Raw genomic sequence first — 18220 nt, 5'->3', positions numbered from 1 at the left:
ATGATACATTTTCTTGCAATGGCGTTGTCATTACTGATGATTTATTAAATCTTTATTACAAATGTCCCAAAAGATGATGGTAACCTTTCAGATACGCATTATGTTTTATTTTCTTCAGGTTTTTCTGTTGTTGTGGTGTTTCGGTCATGAAATGTTCTTCAGTGTTGTGAGTATGTGACGAGTTGCAACCAACAACAAGAACACTTGATATGAATGTGTAACATTTTAGACTTGGTAAGCAGGATTGGCTGGGCTTAAAATATGAGTAATTCTAAATATATTTTTCAGATAAACAAAAAACAAGTCAATCTTCCAACAAGCTGTTCAGTTTCACTATTGGGTTAGTGGAGGGACGTCAAACTCATCTCAGCCACATGCAGCCCACTTTGACCTTAAGTGGGTTGGACCAATTCATTCATTTCCATAGCGGCAGACGACAACTGCCGCCGCAACCAGTGAAGCTTCCCTTCCCAGAACTTTAGCTGCACAAATTAAGGGCCTCTATAATTCAGGTTTTTCTGCATCACAGAGAAGTTGCTGTAGAAAATGAAAGAAGTTCCGAAAGGCTCTTTGGACTTGTAAGAAATATATGGGTAAAACTGCAGATAGGGTTGTGGCGGCTATTAAGAAAATATAGTTAATATAGTCCTCTGGGTTTTATGTTTGACACACCTGGGCTAGAATAACCAGTTTACAACAAACCTGTTATGTGCCCAAACTAACAACAGAGCACATTAATCTCTTAGCATCCACGAGGTCACAGCAACCCATCTAGGATAAAGGTTCCACACCCAAGTGGAAAAACGTAAAGGTTTTCATTTGAAAGGCAGCATTTTTAAAAAAAAAAAAATCAGACATATGGCTAAAACAAAATAAACCCCAAGCAGCCTCTTTAACATAAAAAGCAAATATCTTGATTGTAAAATGTCTTGATTGTAAAATGTTAAAGTCATATCATATTTGACCCTTTGGCATGCAAATGACAATCCCATCTGGAACCATGACTTCAATAAGCAGAAACAAAAATCTGAAGGTTTTATACCCCAGCACCATTTAGAGACAGCACAACAATTTCGTTCTTCCTTTTTTATATATAAAGGCATTTTCATATTACATATTTTGGTGGTACATAATTCAAGTTTTTATAGATTTGGTTCACAGAAGAATCACATAAGTAACTGAGCACACTTCCCTAGATAAGACAATTCTTTAAAAGTAGCTTAAATAATAGTGCAGTACAAAAATAAGTGGGTTCATCACAAAAATGTAGGGTTTTTCTCATGCGAAAGGTACAGTGGCACATTATTCTTCTTTGTAGAAAATATGACATTAAAAAGGTCCTCCTTTTTTTGTTGTCGTGTTGTTTGTTTTGCAGCAGAGAGCCGATTAGAAAACGATACATTCACTGGCTTTCTTTATCCCACTGGCAGAAGGCACTAGAGAGCAGACTTGGCTCAAATGACATTTGCACTTATGGCTTTTTTTACTTGCAGGACAATCAGAGCCAGAAACTTCCTACTGAAACATTTGTTTATGTCCTGATGTGTTTTTGACAGACGCTGCAACTACTTGCAAGTGCTAAATGACCCAAGTCTGTAGAGGAGCTCAGGATTCATTCAAAGAGAGCAATAAGGTTCCTGAAAATGATAACAAGTGCACACAGAAAGTATTCTTCAGTTCCACTGCCAGGTTTCAAACAGACTCAGACTGAAGTGAACTGAGCTGAATTCCAGACTCTGGTTTACAACATCGGGACAAAAAGGCAGTTCTACTGTGCCAGTCCTGCATCTTTAGCCATGCCGTAGAAGATTCCTCTCTTAGATATAAGGTTTGTAGGAGTATCAAACTCAGCTATCCGTCCCTTGTCCAACACCAGCACTCTGTAAGAAGAGAGGAAGAGAGTGTGATTCATTCACAAGACCTATACAGGTTTTAAATCAGTACATTCTTATTTTCTTTTACACACACATCACATTATCAAATTTACTCCTACTTTGCTTTTGGTAGAAAAGCATCAGTATTGTGTGTTACAGTTCTAAAAATCTCACTTACTTCAAAATAATGAGCAGCTATTTCTAAAATAGTTTTAAAGTGGCCCATTTCTGCCCCTGGGACCTGACTAGAGTAGCTTTGCATGATTCAAAATAATGAATAATAGATGTTTTAGCCACATTCTCTTTGAGGGCATCCTCCCTTTAAGCCAAGGATGATAAGAATGGCTCTCCCTTGCAAAAAAGAAGAGTTGAACAGCAGGTCGGCTACAACCACAGTTTTGTTCCTGAGATGACCATACTAAGGATATCCATCGTCTATGAGCGTTCACCATTGTAACAGTACATATAAATATATGACAGAAAAAAGGAAAAGCAGGTGGTGCATTTTCCCTTCAAAGTAATCGGTAAGGTACTAACCTTGTGTAATCCATTATTGTGTTGAGTCTGTGTGCAATGGTGAAGACGGTGCAGTCTTCAAACTGAGTCCTGATGGTGGATTGGATGAGGTCATCTGTCTCCAGGTCGATAGCAGCAGTAGCTTCATCCAGGATGAGGATCCTGGTCTTCCTCAAGAGGGCTCGAGCTAAACACACTAGCTGCCTCTGGCCCACACTGGAGACACCAAAATCCAGTAAGTGAAACAGCATTTACAGACAAGCCTTGCTCACCGTGCTTCTTTGTCTCTGAACGTACCTGAGGTTCTCTCCTCCCTCTGAACATTCGAGGTCCAGTTTTGCTGCCTGGTTACTGACAAACTTGTGGAGGTGAGAATGTTCCAGGGCTTTCCACACCTCTTCATCGCTGTACTTCTCAAAAGGGTCCAGGTTCATCCTCAGTGTCCCAGAGAACAGCACAGGCTCCTGAGGCAAACACAGAAACACAGGTGAGCAGGAATAAGCTACCACAACCCTGGCTGGAAAGGAAAACCGACAGATGGACATTCAGCTGGGCTCTCACTCTGATATTATTCGATGCTACAGAGTGGCAGGGTGAACTTGGGTGGGTGCAGGGTGGTGGTGGGTATCACTGGTAAGGTGCAAAGCACTAGCTTTAGTTTACAGCACACAGACAGATCAGCAACTAAATTAAGAATTAGCAGTCTCCAGAGCCTCAGTCAACATAACAACAATCTAAATAACCCCGTTTATGTGACTCAAGCTGTTTTCACATAATCTTTGAACAATTTTTACAATAACATTTTTACAATAACAGGCTCAGGGAGGGGCAGATGGCCTGGTTCTTCCTGTTAAAAGGGAGCTTTTCCTTCCCACTGTCGCCAAGTGGCTGCTCACAGGGGGCTGTTTGACTGGTGATTTCAGATGTTTCCCGACTAGAGATAGTGGAATATAGAGCTTGAGACAGCAGTAGCAGATATCACAGTTAATAATATTAACTGCGCTATGTCCGCATTGGCTTAAAAGTTTTGGTCCTTGAGTTATACCAGACCCTAATAAGTGTTAGAAGTAAATAGATGCTTTTTATACTGTAATTACTACTCTGAATCATTTAGTTTAGTTTTTTTCCTGTTGATGTATGAGATCTAAACTGTACATATTTCATTGGAAAATTAAGATTATTCGCACAAATACTGACATATAATCCTTTTCAAACATACAGGTGCTTCATTCAGGCAGAATTTGACAGTCGTACCTGTGGAATGATGGTGAGTTTAGACCGCAGGTCGTGCAGGCCTATCTCTGATATCTTCACGTTGTCGATGGTGATCTCGCCTCCCGCAGCTTCCAGCAATCTGAAGAGGCAGAGCGTCATCGAAGACTTGCCGGCCCCCGTACGACCTACGATACCGATCTGCGCAGAAACACACGGAGTTGTGTTGAACACCCCACTGAGCCATTATTCTGCACTGATAAATAAATCATCTCGGCATATCCTCCCCACACCTTCTCTCCTCCCTTGACTCTTAGCGTGATGTCCTTCAGAACGAGGTCCAGTCCCTCTCGGTACCGAACGCTGTAGTCGTTGAACTCCACATTCCCCTGCATGGGCCATTCAGGTGGGGGCTTCTTGTCCTCCACCTCCCAGGGGGCCTGTAAACACAAACACAGCTCTTCATGGTAGGAAAACTTTCTGAGCAACTCATTAGCCTATTTGGCTTGGACCAGAACCGATTTGTTTATCAGGCTAAGAAGTCAGAGAGCTGTACTTCTTTGCACAGCCACTCGGAGCTGCCAAATATTTATTTCACCTCTGGGATGCACCGGATGCTTCAAACAGAGGCTTTCAATAACAGCTACACCAACTAATGCACAGAAGGGGCACTTTCTGTGATGGCTACTGAAAAAGTACACTCTGTACAGTATAAGTGCCCTGTTTCTCTGCAACAGAGGGGCCCTTGTTGGCAGCAGGTAAGCTAACATTTCTGGAACTAGTTACAGTTTATAGGTCTTGTGTTGCAGAGTTGAGCAACAAGGCAGGTTTTTTTTTTTTTAACGTGGCTAAATTCCTACATTTTAACCGTAGCACAAAGCCAACACCACTTTAAAAGCAAACACATGAACAGTCCCATCTTCACAGAGTATTAGAAAGGTGCTTAAAGGGATTCATGACATACCTCTGTCTTGGTCTCAGAGTACTCCTTCACTCTCTCCACTGCTACTATGTTGTTCTCCAGTTCTGAAGTCATCCGCACCATCCAGTTCAAAGACATGGTCACCTATTGAAACAATGCCTTATGAAACACTCCAGAAATTTACAATAAGGGATGCTGTGTGTCCACTACAGCAAAGTAAGGCAAAGCAAAACAACTTCCAGAGCCTTGTAAATAAAAAATGACTTACATAAAAGACATTAAGACAAAATGAAAAGGAAAAAGTTTTAAATTGAGCAGAAAACAAGTAGGCCCTTCACATGAACGTGAAGCAGCTCAACTAGATACTAACGAGCTGAACTTACAATATGAAGACTTATTCACATATAACTTCATTCAATTAAAGCTGTATAATATTTGGTGAAGTTCAAGGGAAGCGTTAGCATGCAAGTAAAGTAAGGTTTATTAGCTAAAACTGAGCAAAAGGATAAATGATGTTACTAAACAACCCCATCCAATAAAATTGTGATACAGAGTAAAATGCAGATACATTCAGAAAGCAATGATCTGCTTTAAGTGAGAAAATGAAGCTCATTCTTAATTTGATGACAGCAACATATCTCAAAAATACAGAGACAGATCCATGTTTACCACTGTGCAACACCCCCCTCTTCTTTAAGCAACAGTCTGTAAACACTGAAATTTCTCAAGCACATTATAGATCAGAAGAGTAGTAACTGTGAGGCACAGATGATAAAATATTTAAAAGGATAAATGCTAGAAACTAAAATTTGAAATAAATTAAGATGCTTTGCTAAACAACAAACATGAGTTTTCATAAAGTTAAAAGTAACTGATAAAGTGATAAGAGGCAATACTGAGAACACTTATAGCACTCTGTATTTCAAGCAAACAATAGGCTAAGAGGATAAAACACTGATTTGATCCATGGTAAAAATACCAGTGACTGCAGCTTTACTGAGAAAGCATTATAAATATAAAAAATGCCATAAAGTGACATTATTACTGGTTAAATGAGATATCTAGGTCATATTCTTGCAATAGCTGTAGTAGTACCTGTAGAGCATAGGACACCGACAGACCCACGAGGCCGGGACTAAGACTGTCCTTTCCTGTCACCGCAAACAGGCCAGCAAACAACACAATGCAGTTTCCAATGAACTCAATTCGCACTCCGAGCCACCTGTAAAACAGCAGATGCAGTTGACCTTAAGAACACCTGAGAAACTAAAACACGGGATAATTCAGCACCTCGTGTTACGACAATAATGACTTATACTCATTACTGGGATACAAGGGGCAGTGCCATTGATAGAGCCACAAGTTTTAGAAATATTATTTATTGTGGAGCAACACTATAGTAAGTACAGTATATTTTCTTATGTGTGTATAGACAGTATGCGAATTCCTTTTGTGCTTTTCACTCTTTGCACTCAGACAGTGTTTCACATTAACGCCATCTTTCCAATAAGATGGACAGATGTTAGAAAATCTGCTTTTTTCTTAAAAAAGGATCAGGTGAGAATTTTGATATTGACCTTGACCTTTCTCACTATGTGTTAATAGACCTCTCTGCATTGAACAATACTTGTTATTAATCTCTGGTTCTCTTCCACAGCACGTATTTTATCCCGTCTTCCTTCTCTCACCCCAACAGATGGCCCCGCCCCTCCCTGAGCCTGGTTCTGCCGGAGGTTTCTTCCTGTTAAAAGGGAGTTTTTCCTTCCCACTGTCACCTTGCTCAAGTGCTTGCTCAAGTGCTTGCTCAAGTGCTTGCTCAAGTGCTTGCTCATAGGGGGTCAAATGATAGTTGGGTTTTTCTCTGTATCTATTATTGTAGGGTCTACCTTACGATATAAAGCACCTTGAGGCGATTGTTGTTGATTTGGCGCTATATAAATAAAATTGAATTGAGTTGAATATTACCTATGCTACACCCAGTTAGCTTAGCTTATCATAAAAGCTGCACACAGGTGCAAACGATTTGCTAAGCTTTGTTAGAAGCCACCAAAATTTCACTGTGCAATTTGAGTTTAAACAGTCATTGTAGTTAACCATAATAAACCTACAGACACGAGCAGGATTGATTTTCTCATCTTGTCACTCAAACTTAAGGCTGAATAGAAGAGAAGAAGTCTTTGAGCATGAGTACTCCTTACCTTTCTATAGTTATAAACACTAGATATTCGCCATTTGTGCACACGAGACAATGAGATTTTTAAAAAACCCACCTTATAGAACTTTAGGGGCTCCATAAGTAACAGATTATGTGCAGCCACAATTTGAAACAAAATTCAAAGCAGAAAGAATCAGCCAAACAGAGACGCAGAATTTTTACATGCAGTGGCTGTGCACAGAGCGACACAAGAACTCAAGACTGGAACACAGCTGCTTCTCTGCTGGAGCAGGATACTTGCCTGTTTGACACTATACCAGGGTAGTAACTCTTTTGGTTCTCATCCACTTTGATATCACTCATCAGAACAAAGGCAGAGTGCCTGCCATATGCTCGGATTACACTACAGCCAGTGATGGTCTCAGAGAAATGGGAGTATATGGGAGAGCGGCTGACCGACTCCAGACGCTTTAGCTGCCGAGACGTGGCAACGTAAAATCTCTACAAGCATTGAGGGGGAGAAAAACAGACAATGTTAAAACACAACAAGGCTTTCCACGTGCTCAGATATGTTTAAATATGATGCAAATACAGGCTCACACGCATACACACGCACACCCACACAGAGTAATGAAGAAAGCCTATGTTAACAAAACAACTGCAGATATTTGACCCTGAGCTTTTAAGCATTTAAGCATATTAAACTAATACAAATAACAAGATTCACTGATAAAATCCGCAAAGCTGACAGAACAGGTGATTTTTATCTGCAGGTGTTTTGTTTTTCATTACACATATATCTGCATCCAGTATTTGGTAGTTTCTGAGCACAGTGAGATTAAAGACGAATATGGCAGAGAGACAAGCGATGCAAAGTGGATGCCATGACAAAGCTGCAGGAACAACATTTAGTGTTACTGTTAAGCTGATATTAGTTGTGTGAGTGTGCAGTTAGTATCACGTAGTGAGGACACAGAATATTCCCTTAAAGACAAACTGAGAGTTGGGTAAGCAAATCTTTGGGCAGTGACGCAACTTTTATCATTTTTGCCCTTTATGCCACATTTGAAATGAAAGATTCCATTTTATTTATTAAAAAATAAATAAATCGTATAGACAGTTTTATATGTTCATGATGTGAAATATGACTTGATAAGTAACCTACGTTATAGATATTTTTATTAGTTACACAGGAAAAGGTTAGAATATGAGACGTATATACCTCATGTGGTCATGGCACAACATGTGGCTAAATGAGCCCACTTTAATCAGGCTTCCCTTTGACTACAATGGACTGTAGGAAGATTAATGGCTTAATAAACATTTTAGTTCATTCTAAAAGAGTTAATGTGTACTTAATAAGATAAAAAAAAAGACATCTGCAAACATCTGCGGAAAACAAAGATAATGGATGAATGATCACAGGATTCCTTCCATGGTTTAAAAAAAAAAAAAAACGTAGATAACACTCTTTAGGATGTCCGTAAATCATTATCCACACCTATGGTAAATCGAGATGCCACAAGAGTAAATATAGAGGGTTCACCACAAGGTGCAAACCAGCGATCAGTCTCAACATTAAAAAGAATTGGGCACTGGTTTAAATCACAGGTTGAGTTGGAGCCAGGTGAATCTCTCCCCAACCGGTCGCGGCAGATGGCCCCGCCCCTCCCTGAGGTTTCTGGAGGTTTCTTCCTGTTAAAAGGGAGTTTTTCCTTCCCACTGTCGCCAAAGTGCTTGCTCATAGGGGGTCATATGATTGTTGGGTTTTTCTCTGAATGTATTATTGTAGGATCTAACCGTACACTATAAAGCGCCTTGACACGACTGTTGCTGCAATTTCTGTATGAATAAAATTGAATTGGATTGAATTGAATTGAATCATTGTCCTTGAAATGTCTCACGTTTTTGTTGCACTGGCAGAATCGCATGTTATTCTCCATCTACATGCTTCTGTTGCAGTTATATTTTCTGCCGACAGGCTGTGACGTAAACACAGTCTCACATTGCTGGGCTCACTCAGATTCAGCCAAGCATTGAAGTTTAACAGACAACTTTCTTCATCTACTACATCTTCTGTGGCATCAGAGAGCTTAAATTGTGAAAATTGTGTCACTTCCCAGTCACCTCCAGGCTAACTGTATTATCCTGAATCAGGGGTGGGCAATTCCAGGCCTCGAGGGCCAGTGTCCTGCAGGTTTAAGATGTGTCCTTGAGCCAACACAGCTGATTTAAATGGCTAAATGACCTCCTCAACATGTCCTGAACTTCTCCAGAGGCCTGGTAAGGAACTAATCATTTGATTCAGGTGTTTTGACCCAGGGTGAGATCTAAAACCTGCAGGATCCTTGAGGCCTGGAGTTGCTCACCCCTGTCCTAAAGCCTTTCAAAATCCTATAAGAAAAACCTGTAGTGAGTTGGCACCTGACAAAAAGAGATTCATACTCATTCATATTCTAGTCACCTAGTTATTGAACAGCTGTTTGAGCCTTCAACTAAATGCCTGCACACTTAACTGAAAGCCAAAGGGCTGACACTGCACAATTTCATCCGATGAGTTAGATAAACCTGTGATATGCAATAGAAAGCCGAGATAACCCTGATACCAGAAAAGTAAAAAGGACACCATGTGTTAAAATTGTTAGTTTGCCCTTTAACTGCATATAGGCAACAAAGTGTTGCTTGAGCACTGAGACAACCACCTTTTCTATGAGTCTTTAAAACTGACGACGTAATCAGCAGAAATTTATTTTGTGAATGTTAGTGTTGATTTGTGAATGTTAGTGTTGATTATATCTCGTAGCATTTATTAAAACGTATATATTAACACAGCAGTGCTGAACACTATAGAGAGATACCACCAACACTAACCACTGCTGCTGACACCAACACCACTAAACAGATTAGAAAGGGCTGCTCTCACGGCAGAAATGTTTGCCCTGTCCTCGGTGAAGTTGCTCATCTTTTGTGCATGTGATTGTTTAAAAAACAGGATGTAAATAAAGAAATGTAGTTCATGCATGAGCTTTTTAATAAGTAATACGAGCTCCCAAACTAGAACCAAATTACACTGGATCCTTCAAGGCTGGGGCCAACACGTCTATTGAAATAACCTGACAGCATTGTAGCCAAAATTATATTTTTTTGTGGTGTATATGGGACAACATATATGATGATACAGATATATCTGTATGAGGCCAACAATGACAGTTAATTTAAAGCGCAAAGGCCCAAATATGTTTTGCGAAATGAAAAATAAAATTCCTTAAAAACTGTTCTTTACTGCTTTATGAAACCTCGCAGAGGAACAGATAAGTTTCTTTTTGACACACTGAACGATGTTAAAAGCAGGAAAAACATGCACGGCTCTTTATCCACATCTGATTTTCAGTTAGTAATATTATTTCTGCCCTAAGAGAAGCCCTGCCTCCGTGGATCGACTGTAACGAGTGCTGGGCTGTATACCTTTATATCTGGTACACAGAGACGTTTCTCAAGGCTAACAGGTGTTTTTTTGGGCTACAAAGTTTAGAAGAATAACTTATAAATGTGATGCTTCACTCACAAGCTCGTATGCAGGAGCACTGACGTGAAAACTTTTTGTTATTCGACTTGCTAAAATGACAAAAAGTGGCATCATATCAATTCTTGAATCAGAACTGACAGGAATTTTAGGAATTAAGCCCATTACACGATGAGTGTGTTGCAAAAAGTGACACGAAATTCTGAATTTTTCAGATATGAACTTGTAACATACACACACCGAACCGAACGAGTTCACTGAAAAAACAAACGTGGACGTGAAATGAGCTGGTCCTGATGTTTGTGAAGAAGAAAAGGAAGAAACTTGAGATTCTGGTTTTATCCGATTCTCGTGAGAAGGCAGCGGCGGGGAGAATTTCATGGTTTGATTCCAGAGTTGAAGCTTTCATACATATCTCAGCATGTCAGTGGGGCTATTTTACTATTGTTGGGATAGCATCTGACGACACAGAAATCATTTCACAGAGCTGACTGACTTAGAGACGTACAGCTGTGTCTCTCGCAAAGTACTATTATTTTACCACGTCTATATTCAGTACCAGTGCGCGCTTTGAGATACGAGTGCCAAATGCAGTGACGTGATTGGTCAGATGTGTTCATGCAGTAACTATAACAAGAACAACAACATGATCTACTGTGCAAATACTTGTGTGATAGATATTTCAGGTCATACTGCCCAGCACTAACTGCAATCCAATTCACATTTGTTGATTACAGCAAAAAACAGTTTAACTGACGTTTTGCTGCATTTTAAACCCATAAAACAACTGAAATAACTACGGCTCACACAGTCTTAAACTACAGACTGGCCACTGAGCGACTAAGGCCACAACAATTTATGACTACTGGACTAGACCAAACCACACAGCAACTAAATCTAGACGAGTAACGATCACTGCCTCAACCACATGCAGCTGTTTACTACCACACACACACTCAACAGCACTCGCAGACATGCATGTTATATTAATGAGTTAGCAGACTCTTTTCCTATTTACCTGAACCCACCAATAGAACACCATTAACGGGGCTATGACTATGAGGAACATTGGGGTGAGGGCACAGCATATGAGCAGCACATTCAGTGTGTACCAGAAAGTGCGCATCCATATGTCAATATTGTCTGGGATCTGGGAGTCTATAGCATCCACATCTTTGCTGAAGCGGTTTAGTAACCGCCCAGTAGGGGTGCTCTCGAAGAAGCCCTGCGGAGCTCGCAGGACCCCCTGAAGTAAGTTGCGGTGTGTGAGCTTGGCTGCCTGCAGCATACTGTAGGCCCGGCACAGCAGGCAGTTAATCAACAGCAGCGCACCTGCGAGACAGGAGGGGAGGGGGTCAGGTGTGACAACACAATAACGCCTGCGTTAAATGGATGAGCAGCCTGTGAGACAGCAACTTTCAGTGTCAGTGCAGGTTTCCCAGAGTCAGTCCTCTACGCCACTTATACACCTCATAAGTGGCATTTTATCATCATATTCTTTCATTTATGCTTCCCTTTTGTGCACATGGTGCTTACTTTTAATATCTAATGGAAAACTACCAGATGTGGAAATTTTAAAAGACTAAATAATTAAAAATTTCATTAACTTCAACAGAGAAATGTGAGATACTGCTATCATTTCACCTAAGAAGGTGAGGTCACACTGGCCTTCGATAAAAATAAAGTTTATTTAGTTGTGTTAACAGTGCTTCACCACTAGAGGGGGGTATAGATCACTAAAAACTGACTGACGTGACTTTGATTTTGTTCACGATACAGTGATGGTGTGAATGTGTTTAGGAGCGTGATCTGTGAGGTGTGTGTGTGCATGTGCATCGCAGCAAGCTGCAGGCAGGACAGGAAGTGTTTTGGCTGTGGAGAAAGAGCAAAGTGAGTTTACAACTGAAAAGGAAAAAATGACAGCAGGAGGTGCTCATCATGGACAACATTGCAGGCTACGGAGGAAACAAGCCAAACCTGACGGTTACAAATTTTGCTGCGGCAAACATGCAAGCAGTATGCCACTTGAGGAAGAGGAAGAGCCCCACATTTTCAAGGAAAAGAAGAACTGAGAGGACACATTTGGCACGCGAGCCACACTGCCACCCGACCCCACCCAAGTACCTGGACAAAGACGTATATGACAGCCAGGGGTACTATGACAACAGCAAAAATGGGTGTGCTGGAAACAATAACTAATATAGTGGAGAGAGAAACGAAGAAGGTGCCCAGGAACATGAGCACAGTGGACGGCAGAGCCTCATCTATCACGTAGATGTCCTTGGAGAAGCGGTTGATGATGCGTCCTATAGGGGTGGTGTCAAAGAAAGACTGGGGCGTGTGGAATTTGTTGGTGAGCAGGTTAAAGTGCAGCTTCTTGGCTGCACCGATGTTCCCCATGGCTAATGTGAAGGAAGCAATCATGATCAGGATACCTGGGATTAGGTTAAACCACAGGAGCAGAAGAAAAATTGATTAGGGGGAGGAACGTTTCACTGTAGAACGAGAAAGCAGCTGTTATAAATAGACATGGGCAGCTTCTGTCCTGAATGTGAGGTAGTCAGGGGAGCAGTTCACCATGAAAGGAGCCGCAGTTAAAGAAAAAAAGGATGTCTCTTGTATACAAGAACAATGCTCAGTGTATTCCAATTAACGATGCTGTAATCAGATTAACTCTCCTTTGGCTCACAGCATCTCTCCAGAGTTTACTGTACAAAAGAGAAGCATTTCAACTGGCTGCAAAGCAAATCTGTTCCGATTATTTCAGTAAAACACAAAGAAAAAGCTGTGAGGGTGGAAGTGGAAGTATAAAGTAGGCATTCAGGTTCAACAATCCGACATGGCAGCTGTTTGCATTTCCGCATAAAATACATGCATTTAAATAAACATTCAGCATCAGCGTGTCTTACCTTGTGCAAACCCCAGTGCCGCGTACACCCCCACCCTCATCTGAACATTTTCCGCGGTGCTATTCGTCACGGCGTCATTGGTCCACTCGCTGAGCCAGATGTTTGTTCCGATGGAGGCAGCGCTCTGACAGCCGTACAGGAAGCAGATGACCACTGACAGCAGTGGTCCGACTGCCTTGACGTACTCCAGGTACACCTTTCCTTTCACCTGGGATCAAAACAAAAGATAATTCAGGGGTCGATGTGGTCCAACCAGTGAATACCAGGTTGCTATGTTGCAGTGAACGCTGAGCAGTCGTGGGTCGGAAGATCAAAGGTGGAGAACTTTAAAATGAGCAGTTATATATTTGCAGGTTAAAAAGAATTGAAATATGATGCACCGACCTGGCCGGTTTCTGCCGTTTCTGCCTGGATGAGTTTCTCCATCTCGCGCGGTTTCTTCTTGTCTTGCGACTCTGAATGTTTTCGCTGGCTGCAGCCATGTCTCCTTACTGAACGGGACCTGGGGTTCTCTCCGTCTGAGGACATAATGCTCATCTGCCTGTAAAAAGGGGCACAGGGCAATGAGCTCACGCTACTGAACAGGGTCAGGATAACTGGTGGCGATAATGCATTTATTCAACTGCTATTTTGTGCAAAAAGACTCCATATTTTTCAATTTGCTTAATGTTTTAAAAAGCTCATATAATTCTTGAGAAATTCCTGATAAAAAAAAGACAAAGTTTGGAGTTTATGCAACAACCGTTTTATCTCATCCAAGTTTAAATATCCAGTTTTTTTCAATTTACCTTATAAAACTTCTTTTTGCTTCATTGATCATTGGTTCACTGTCCACCATGTCTGTGTGGTTGCTAAGGGCGTCATCGGGGAACAATTCGTCATCTTCAATGATCTCATCTGTGAGAGCAGAACACCAGCATGAGATACTATTGAACCATCAATCCGTTCTGCACCAACATGAGGTGATATGTAAGGGGAGGAAATGCTGTACCGCTGGCCTCATCCTCCTCCATAATATCCTCCAGGGCATAATTTCTGAGGAACTCGGCGAATGCTCCGTTCTGCTTGAGGAGATCCTGATAGGAGCCCATCTCTGACACCCGGCCATCCACCATCACCATTATATTATCCACCTGAGGCAGGAAGCTGATGCCATGTGTCACCAGGATGCGTGTCTGGAGTCAAACACAAGAAACTTCTGTCATGCAATAAACCAGTATGACAATTACCATTTGCATGAACAAGACCAATTAAACTGCCGAAAATGAAAATATTAGACTTAGTGATTTAATTATTGAGGAAGATCATCCTTTAGCCCAAGGCTATAATCTGGCATATTTACATTTGTTATGTTCATTAATATGTATTGTCCCTCTTTCTAAATAAAACTAAAATTAAATTAAAATTAATATTGTCCATCTGGGAGGGGGAAAAAAGCACGCGATCCCAAGCGCTTATTTTCTGCGTACAGCCTTGTGCAACAATCCCTCGAAAACCACATTTGCAGGAACCGCCGATCTGTCCTGCACATTAGGTTAGAGGAGCTTTAGAGCAAGCTGGATTCCAGATATTCACTTTCATGGTATTTCTATTATTACAAGGTCAAGAGTTTGACTTGGCTGTTCCAAAACATTCGATTTCTTTTGTATTTGACCGTTCTGATTCAATTCAATTCAATTCAATTCAATTTTATTTATATAGCGCCAAATCACAACAAAAGTCGCCTCAAGGCGCTTCATAGATACAGAGAAAAACCCAACAATCATATGACCCCCTATGAGCAAGCACTTTGGCGACAGTGGGAAGGAAAAACTCCCTTTTAACAGGAAGAAACCTCCGGCAGAACCAGGCTCAGGGAGGGGCGGCCATCTGCTGCGACCGGTTGGGGTGAGAGAAGGAAGACAGGATAAAGACATGCTGTGGAAGAGAGACAGAGGTTAATAACAGATATGATTCAATGCAGAGAGGTCTATTAATACATAGTGAGTGAGAAAGGTGACTGGAAAGGAAAAACTCAATGCATCATGGGAATCCCCCGGCAGCCTACATCTATTGCAGCATAACAAAGGGAGGATTCAGGGTCACCTGGTCCAGCCCTAACTATATGCTTTAGAAAAAAGGAAAGTTTTAAGCCTAATCTTAAAAGTAGAGATAGTGTCTGTCTCCCGAATCCAAACTGGAAGCTGGTTCCACAGAAGAGGGGCCTGAAAACTGAAGGCTCTCCCTCCCATTCTACTTTTAAATACTCTAGGAACAACAAGTAGGCCTGCAGAGCGAGAGCGGAGCGCTCTAATAGGGTGATATGGTACTACAAGGTCATTAAGATAAGATGGGGCCTGATTATTTAAGACCTTGTATGTGAGGAGCAGGATTTTGAATTCAATTCTGGATTTAACAGGAAGCCAATGAAGGGAAGCCAAAACAGGAGAAATCTGCTCTCTCTTTCTAGTCCCTGTCAGGACTCTTGCTGCAGCATTTTGGATTAGCTGAAGGCTTTTCAGCGAGTTTTTTGGACATCCTGATAATAATGAATTACAGTAGTCCAGCCTGGAAGTAATAAATGCATGAACTAGTTTTTCAGCGTCACTCTGAGACAGGATATTTCTAATTTTAGAGATGTTGCGCAAATGGAAGAAAGCAGTCTTACATATTTGTTTAATATGTGCGTTGAAGGACATGTCCTGGTCAAAAATGACTCCAAGGTTCCTCACCGCGTTACTGGAGGCCAAGGTAATGCCATCCAGAGTAAGAATCTGGTCAGATACCATATTTCTAAGCTTTTCAGGGCCGAGTACAATAACCTCAGTTTTATCTGAATTAAGAAGCAGAAAGTTAGCGGCCATCCAGGTCTTTATGTCTTTAAGACATTCCTGCAGTTTAACTAATTGGTGTGTGTTATCTGGCTTCATGGACAGATAGAGCTGGGTGTCATCTGCATAGCAGTGAAAATGTATGCTATGTCTTCTAATGATACTGCCTAAGGGAAGCATGTATAATGTAAACAGAATTGGTCCTAGCACTGAACCCTGTGGAACTCCATAATTAACCTCAGTGTGTGAAGAGGACTCTCCATTTACATGCACGAATTGGAGTCTATTAGATAGATATGATACAAACCACTGCAGTGCAGTACTTGTAATACCTACAGCATGTTCTAATCGCTCTAATAGGATATTATGATCAACAGTATCGAACGCTGCACTGAGGTCTAGCAGGACAAGCACAGAGATGAGTCCACTGTCAGAGGCCATAAGAAGATCATTTGTAACCTTCACTAAAGCTGTTTCTGTGCTGTGCTGAGCTCTGAAACCTGACTGAAACTCTTCAAATAAACCATTCCTCTGCAGATGATCTGTTAGCTGTTTGACAACTACTCTTTCAAGGATTTTTGATATGAAAGGAAGGTTGGAGATTGGCCTATAATTAGCTAAGACTGCTGGGTCTAGATATGGCTTTTTGAGTAAAGGTTTAACTACAGCCAGCTTGAAGGCGTGTGGTACATAGCCGATTATTAGAGATAGGTTGATCATATTTAAGATCGAAGAATTAATTAATGGCAGGACTTCTTTGAGCAGTTTTGTAGGAATGGGGTCTAAAAGACACGTTGATGGTTTGGAGGAAGTAATTATTGAAGTTAACTCAGAAAGATCAATTGGAGAAAAAGAGTCTAACTTAACATCAATGGTACTAAGAGTAGCTGTAGATAATATTACATCTGTGGGATGATTATTGGTAATTTTTTCTCTAATGATAAAAATTTTATTTGTGAAGAAGTTCATGAAGTCATTACTAGTTAACGTTAAAGGGATGGTTGGCTCAAAAGAGCTCTGACTTTTTGTCAGCCTGGCTACAGTGCTGAAGAGAAACCTAGGGTTGTTCTTATTTTCTTCAATCAGTGATGAATAGTAAGATGTTCTGGCTTTGCGGAGGGCTTTCTTATAAAGCAGCAAACTATTTCTCCAGGCTAAATGATGATCCTCTAGATTTGTGACACGCCATTTCCTCTCCAGATTACGAGTCATCTGCTTTAGGCTACGTGTTTGAGAATTATACCACGGAGTCAGGTACTTCTGATTTGAGGCCTTAGTTTTCACTGGAGCTACAGTATCCAGAGTCGTACGTAGTGAGGAGGTGAAATTATTAACAAGATAATCGACCTCTGTTGGGGTAGCGTTCAGATAGCTGCTTTGCTCTGTGTTGGTACAGGGCATTGGAGATGATAACAGTGGGTGGATTATATTCTTAAACTTAGTTACAGCGCTTTCAGAAAGACATCTACTTTGATAAAGTCTACTCTTCACCGCTGTGTAATCAATTATTGTAAAAGTAAATGTTATCAGGAAATGATCAGACAGGAGAGGGTTTTCAGGAAACACTGTTAAATGTTCAGTTTCTATGCCATATGTTAAAACAAGATCTAGAGTGTGATTAAAGTGGTGGGTGGGTTCTTTTACATTTTGAGAGAAACCAATTGAGTCTAATAACAGATTAAATGCCATGTTGAGGCTGTCATTTTTAGCATCTACATGGATGTTAAAATCACCCACAATAATTATTTTATCTGAGCTCAGAACTAAATTAGATATAAAGTCTGAGAAATCAGACAGAAACTCTGTGTAAGGCCCGGGTGGACGATAGATGATAACAAGTAAGACTGGTTTCTGAGTTTCACAGCTGGGGTGGACAATGTTAAGCATCAGGCTTTCAAATGAATTAAAAGTCTGTCTTGGTCTTTCATTAATTAATAGGCTGGTGTGAAAAATTGCTGCCACACCTCCCCCTCGGCCTGTGCTTCGAGGTTTCTGGTAGTTAGAATGACTCGGGGGTGTTGATTCATTTAAACTAACATAATCATCCTGCTGCAACCAGGTTTCTGTAAGGCAGAGTAAATCAATTTGTTGATCAATTATTAAGTCATGTACTAACAGAGACTTGGAGGAGAGAGACCTAATATTTAATAATCCACATTTCACTGTTTTACTCTTTGGTTCAGATGTGGATACTGTATTGTTCTTTCTTTGTAATTGTTTATGTTTAAGTTGTTTGTTGCTGGTTTTTAGTTTGTTTTTTGTCTTTTTGGAAGCTGACACAGTCTCTATGGAGATGGGT

The 18220-nt window shown here is 40.9% G+C and overlaps 1 protein-coding gene across 4 annotated transcripts in view; it reads right to left on the bottom strand.

The window, feature by feature from the left end:
- Positions 1-1071: 1071 nt before the first annotated feature.
- Positions 1072-18220, bottom strand: part of abcc3 (ATP-binding cassette, sub-family C (CFTR/MRP), member 3) — a 61369-nt gene continuing 44220 nt past the window's right edge. Inside the window, exons 19-31 of one of the 4 annotated variants that reach the window (XM_004557471.4) lie at positions 14103-14286; positions 13900-14008; positions 13496-13652; positions 13112-13319; positions 12327-12637; positions 6981-7180; positions 5620-5746; positions 4567-4668; positions 3896-4042; positions 3645-3803; positions 2688-2854; positions 2412-2606; positions 1072-1880 (exon numbers count right to left, since the gene is read on the bottom strand). In XM_004557471.4, the coding sequence (XP_004557528.1) occupies positions 1769-1880; positions 2412-2606; positions 2688-2854; positions 3645-3803; positions 3896-4042; positions 4567-4668; positions 5620-5746; positions 6981-7180; positions 12327-12637; positions 13112-13319; positions 13496-13652; positions 13900-14008; positions 14103-14286 (2178 nt within the window). In that variant the 3' untranslated portion in view covers positions 1072-1768. Of the gene's footprint in view, positions 1881-2411; positions 2607-2687; positions 2855-3644; positions 3804-3895; positions 4043-4566; positions 4669-5619; positions 5747-6980; positions 7181-11220; positions 11535-12326; positions 12638-13111; positions 13320-13495; positions 13653-13899; positions 14009-14102; positions 14287-18220 lie in introns of those variants that run through there. The other 3 variants (XM_004557470.4, XR_013099776.1, XM_012920847.4) reach the window with 3 other exon arrangements.

Source organism: Maylandia zebra, linkage group LG8, assembly GCF_041146795.1.
Source record: "Maylandia zebra isolate NMK-2024a linkage group LG8, Mzebra_GT3a, whole genome shotgun sequence".
Classification (NCBI taxonomy): domain Eukaryota; kingdom Metazoa; phylum Chordata; class Actinopteri; order Cichliformes; family Cichlidae; genus Maylandia; species Maylandia zebra.
The sequence above is the reverse complement of the archived record's forward strand: the minus strand, read 5'-3'. Positions and strand labels throughout refer to the sequence as shown.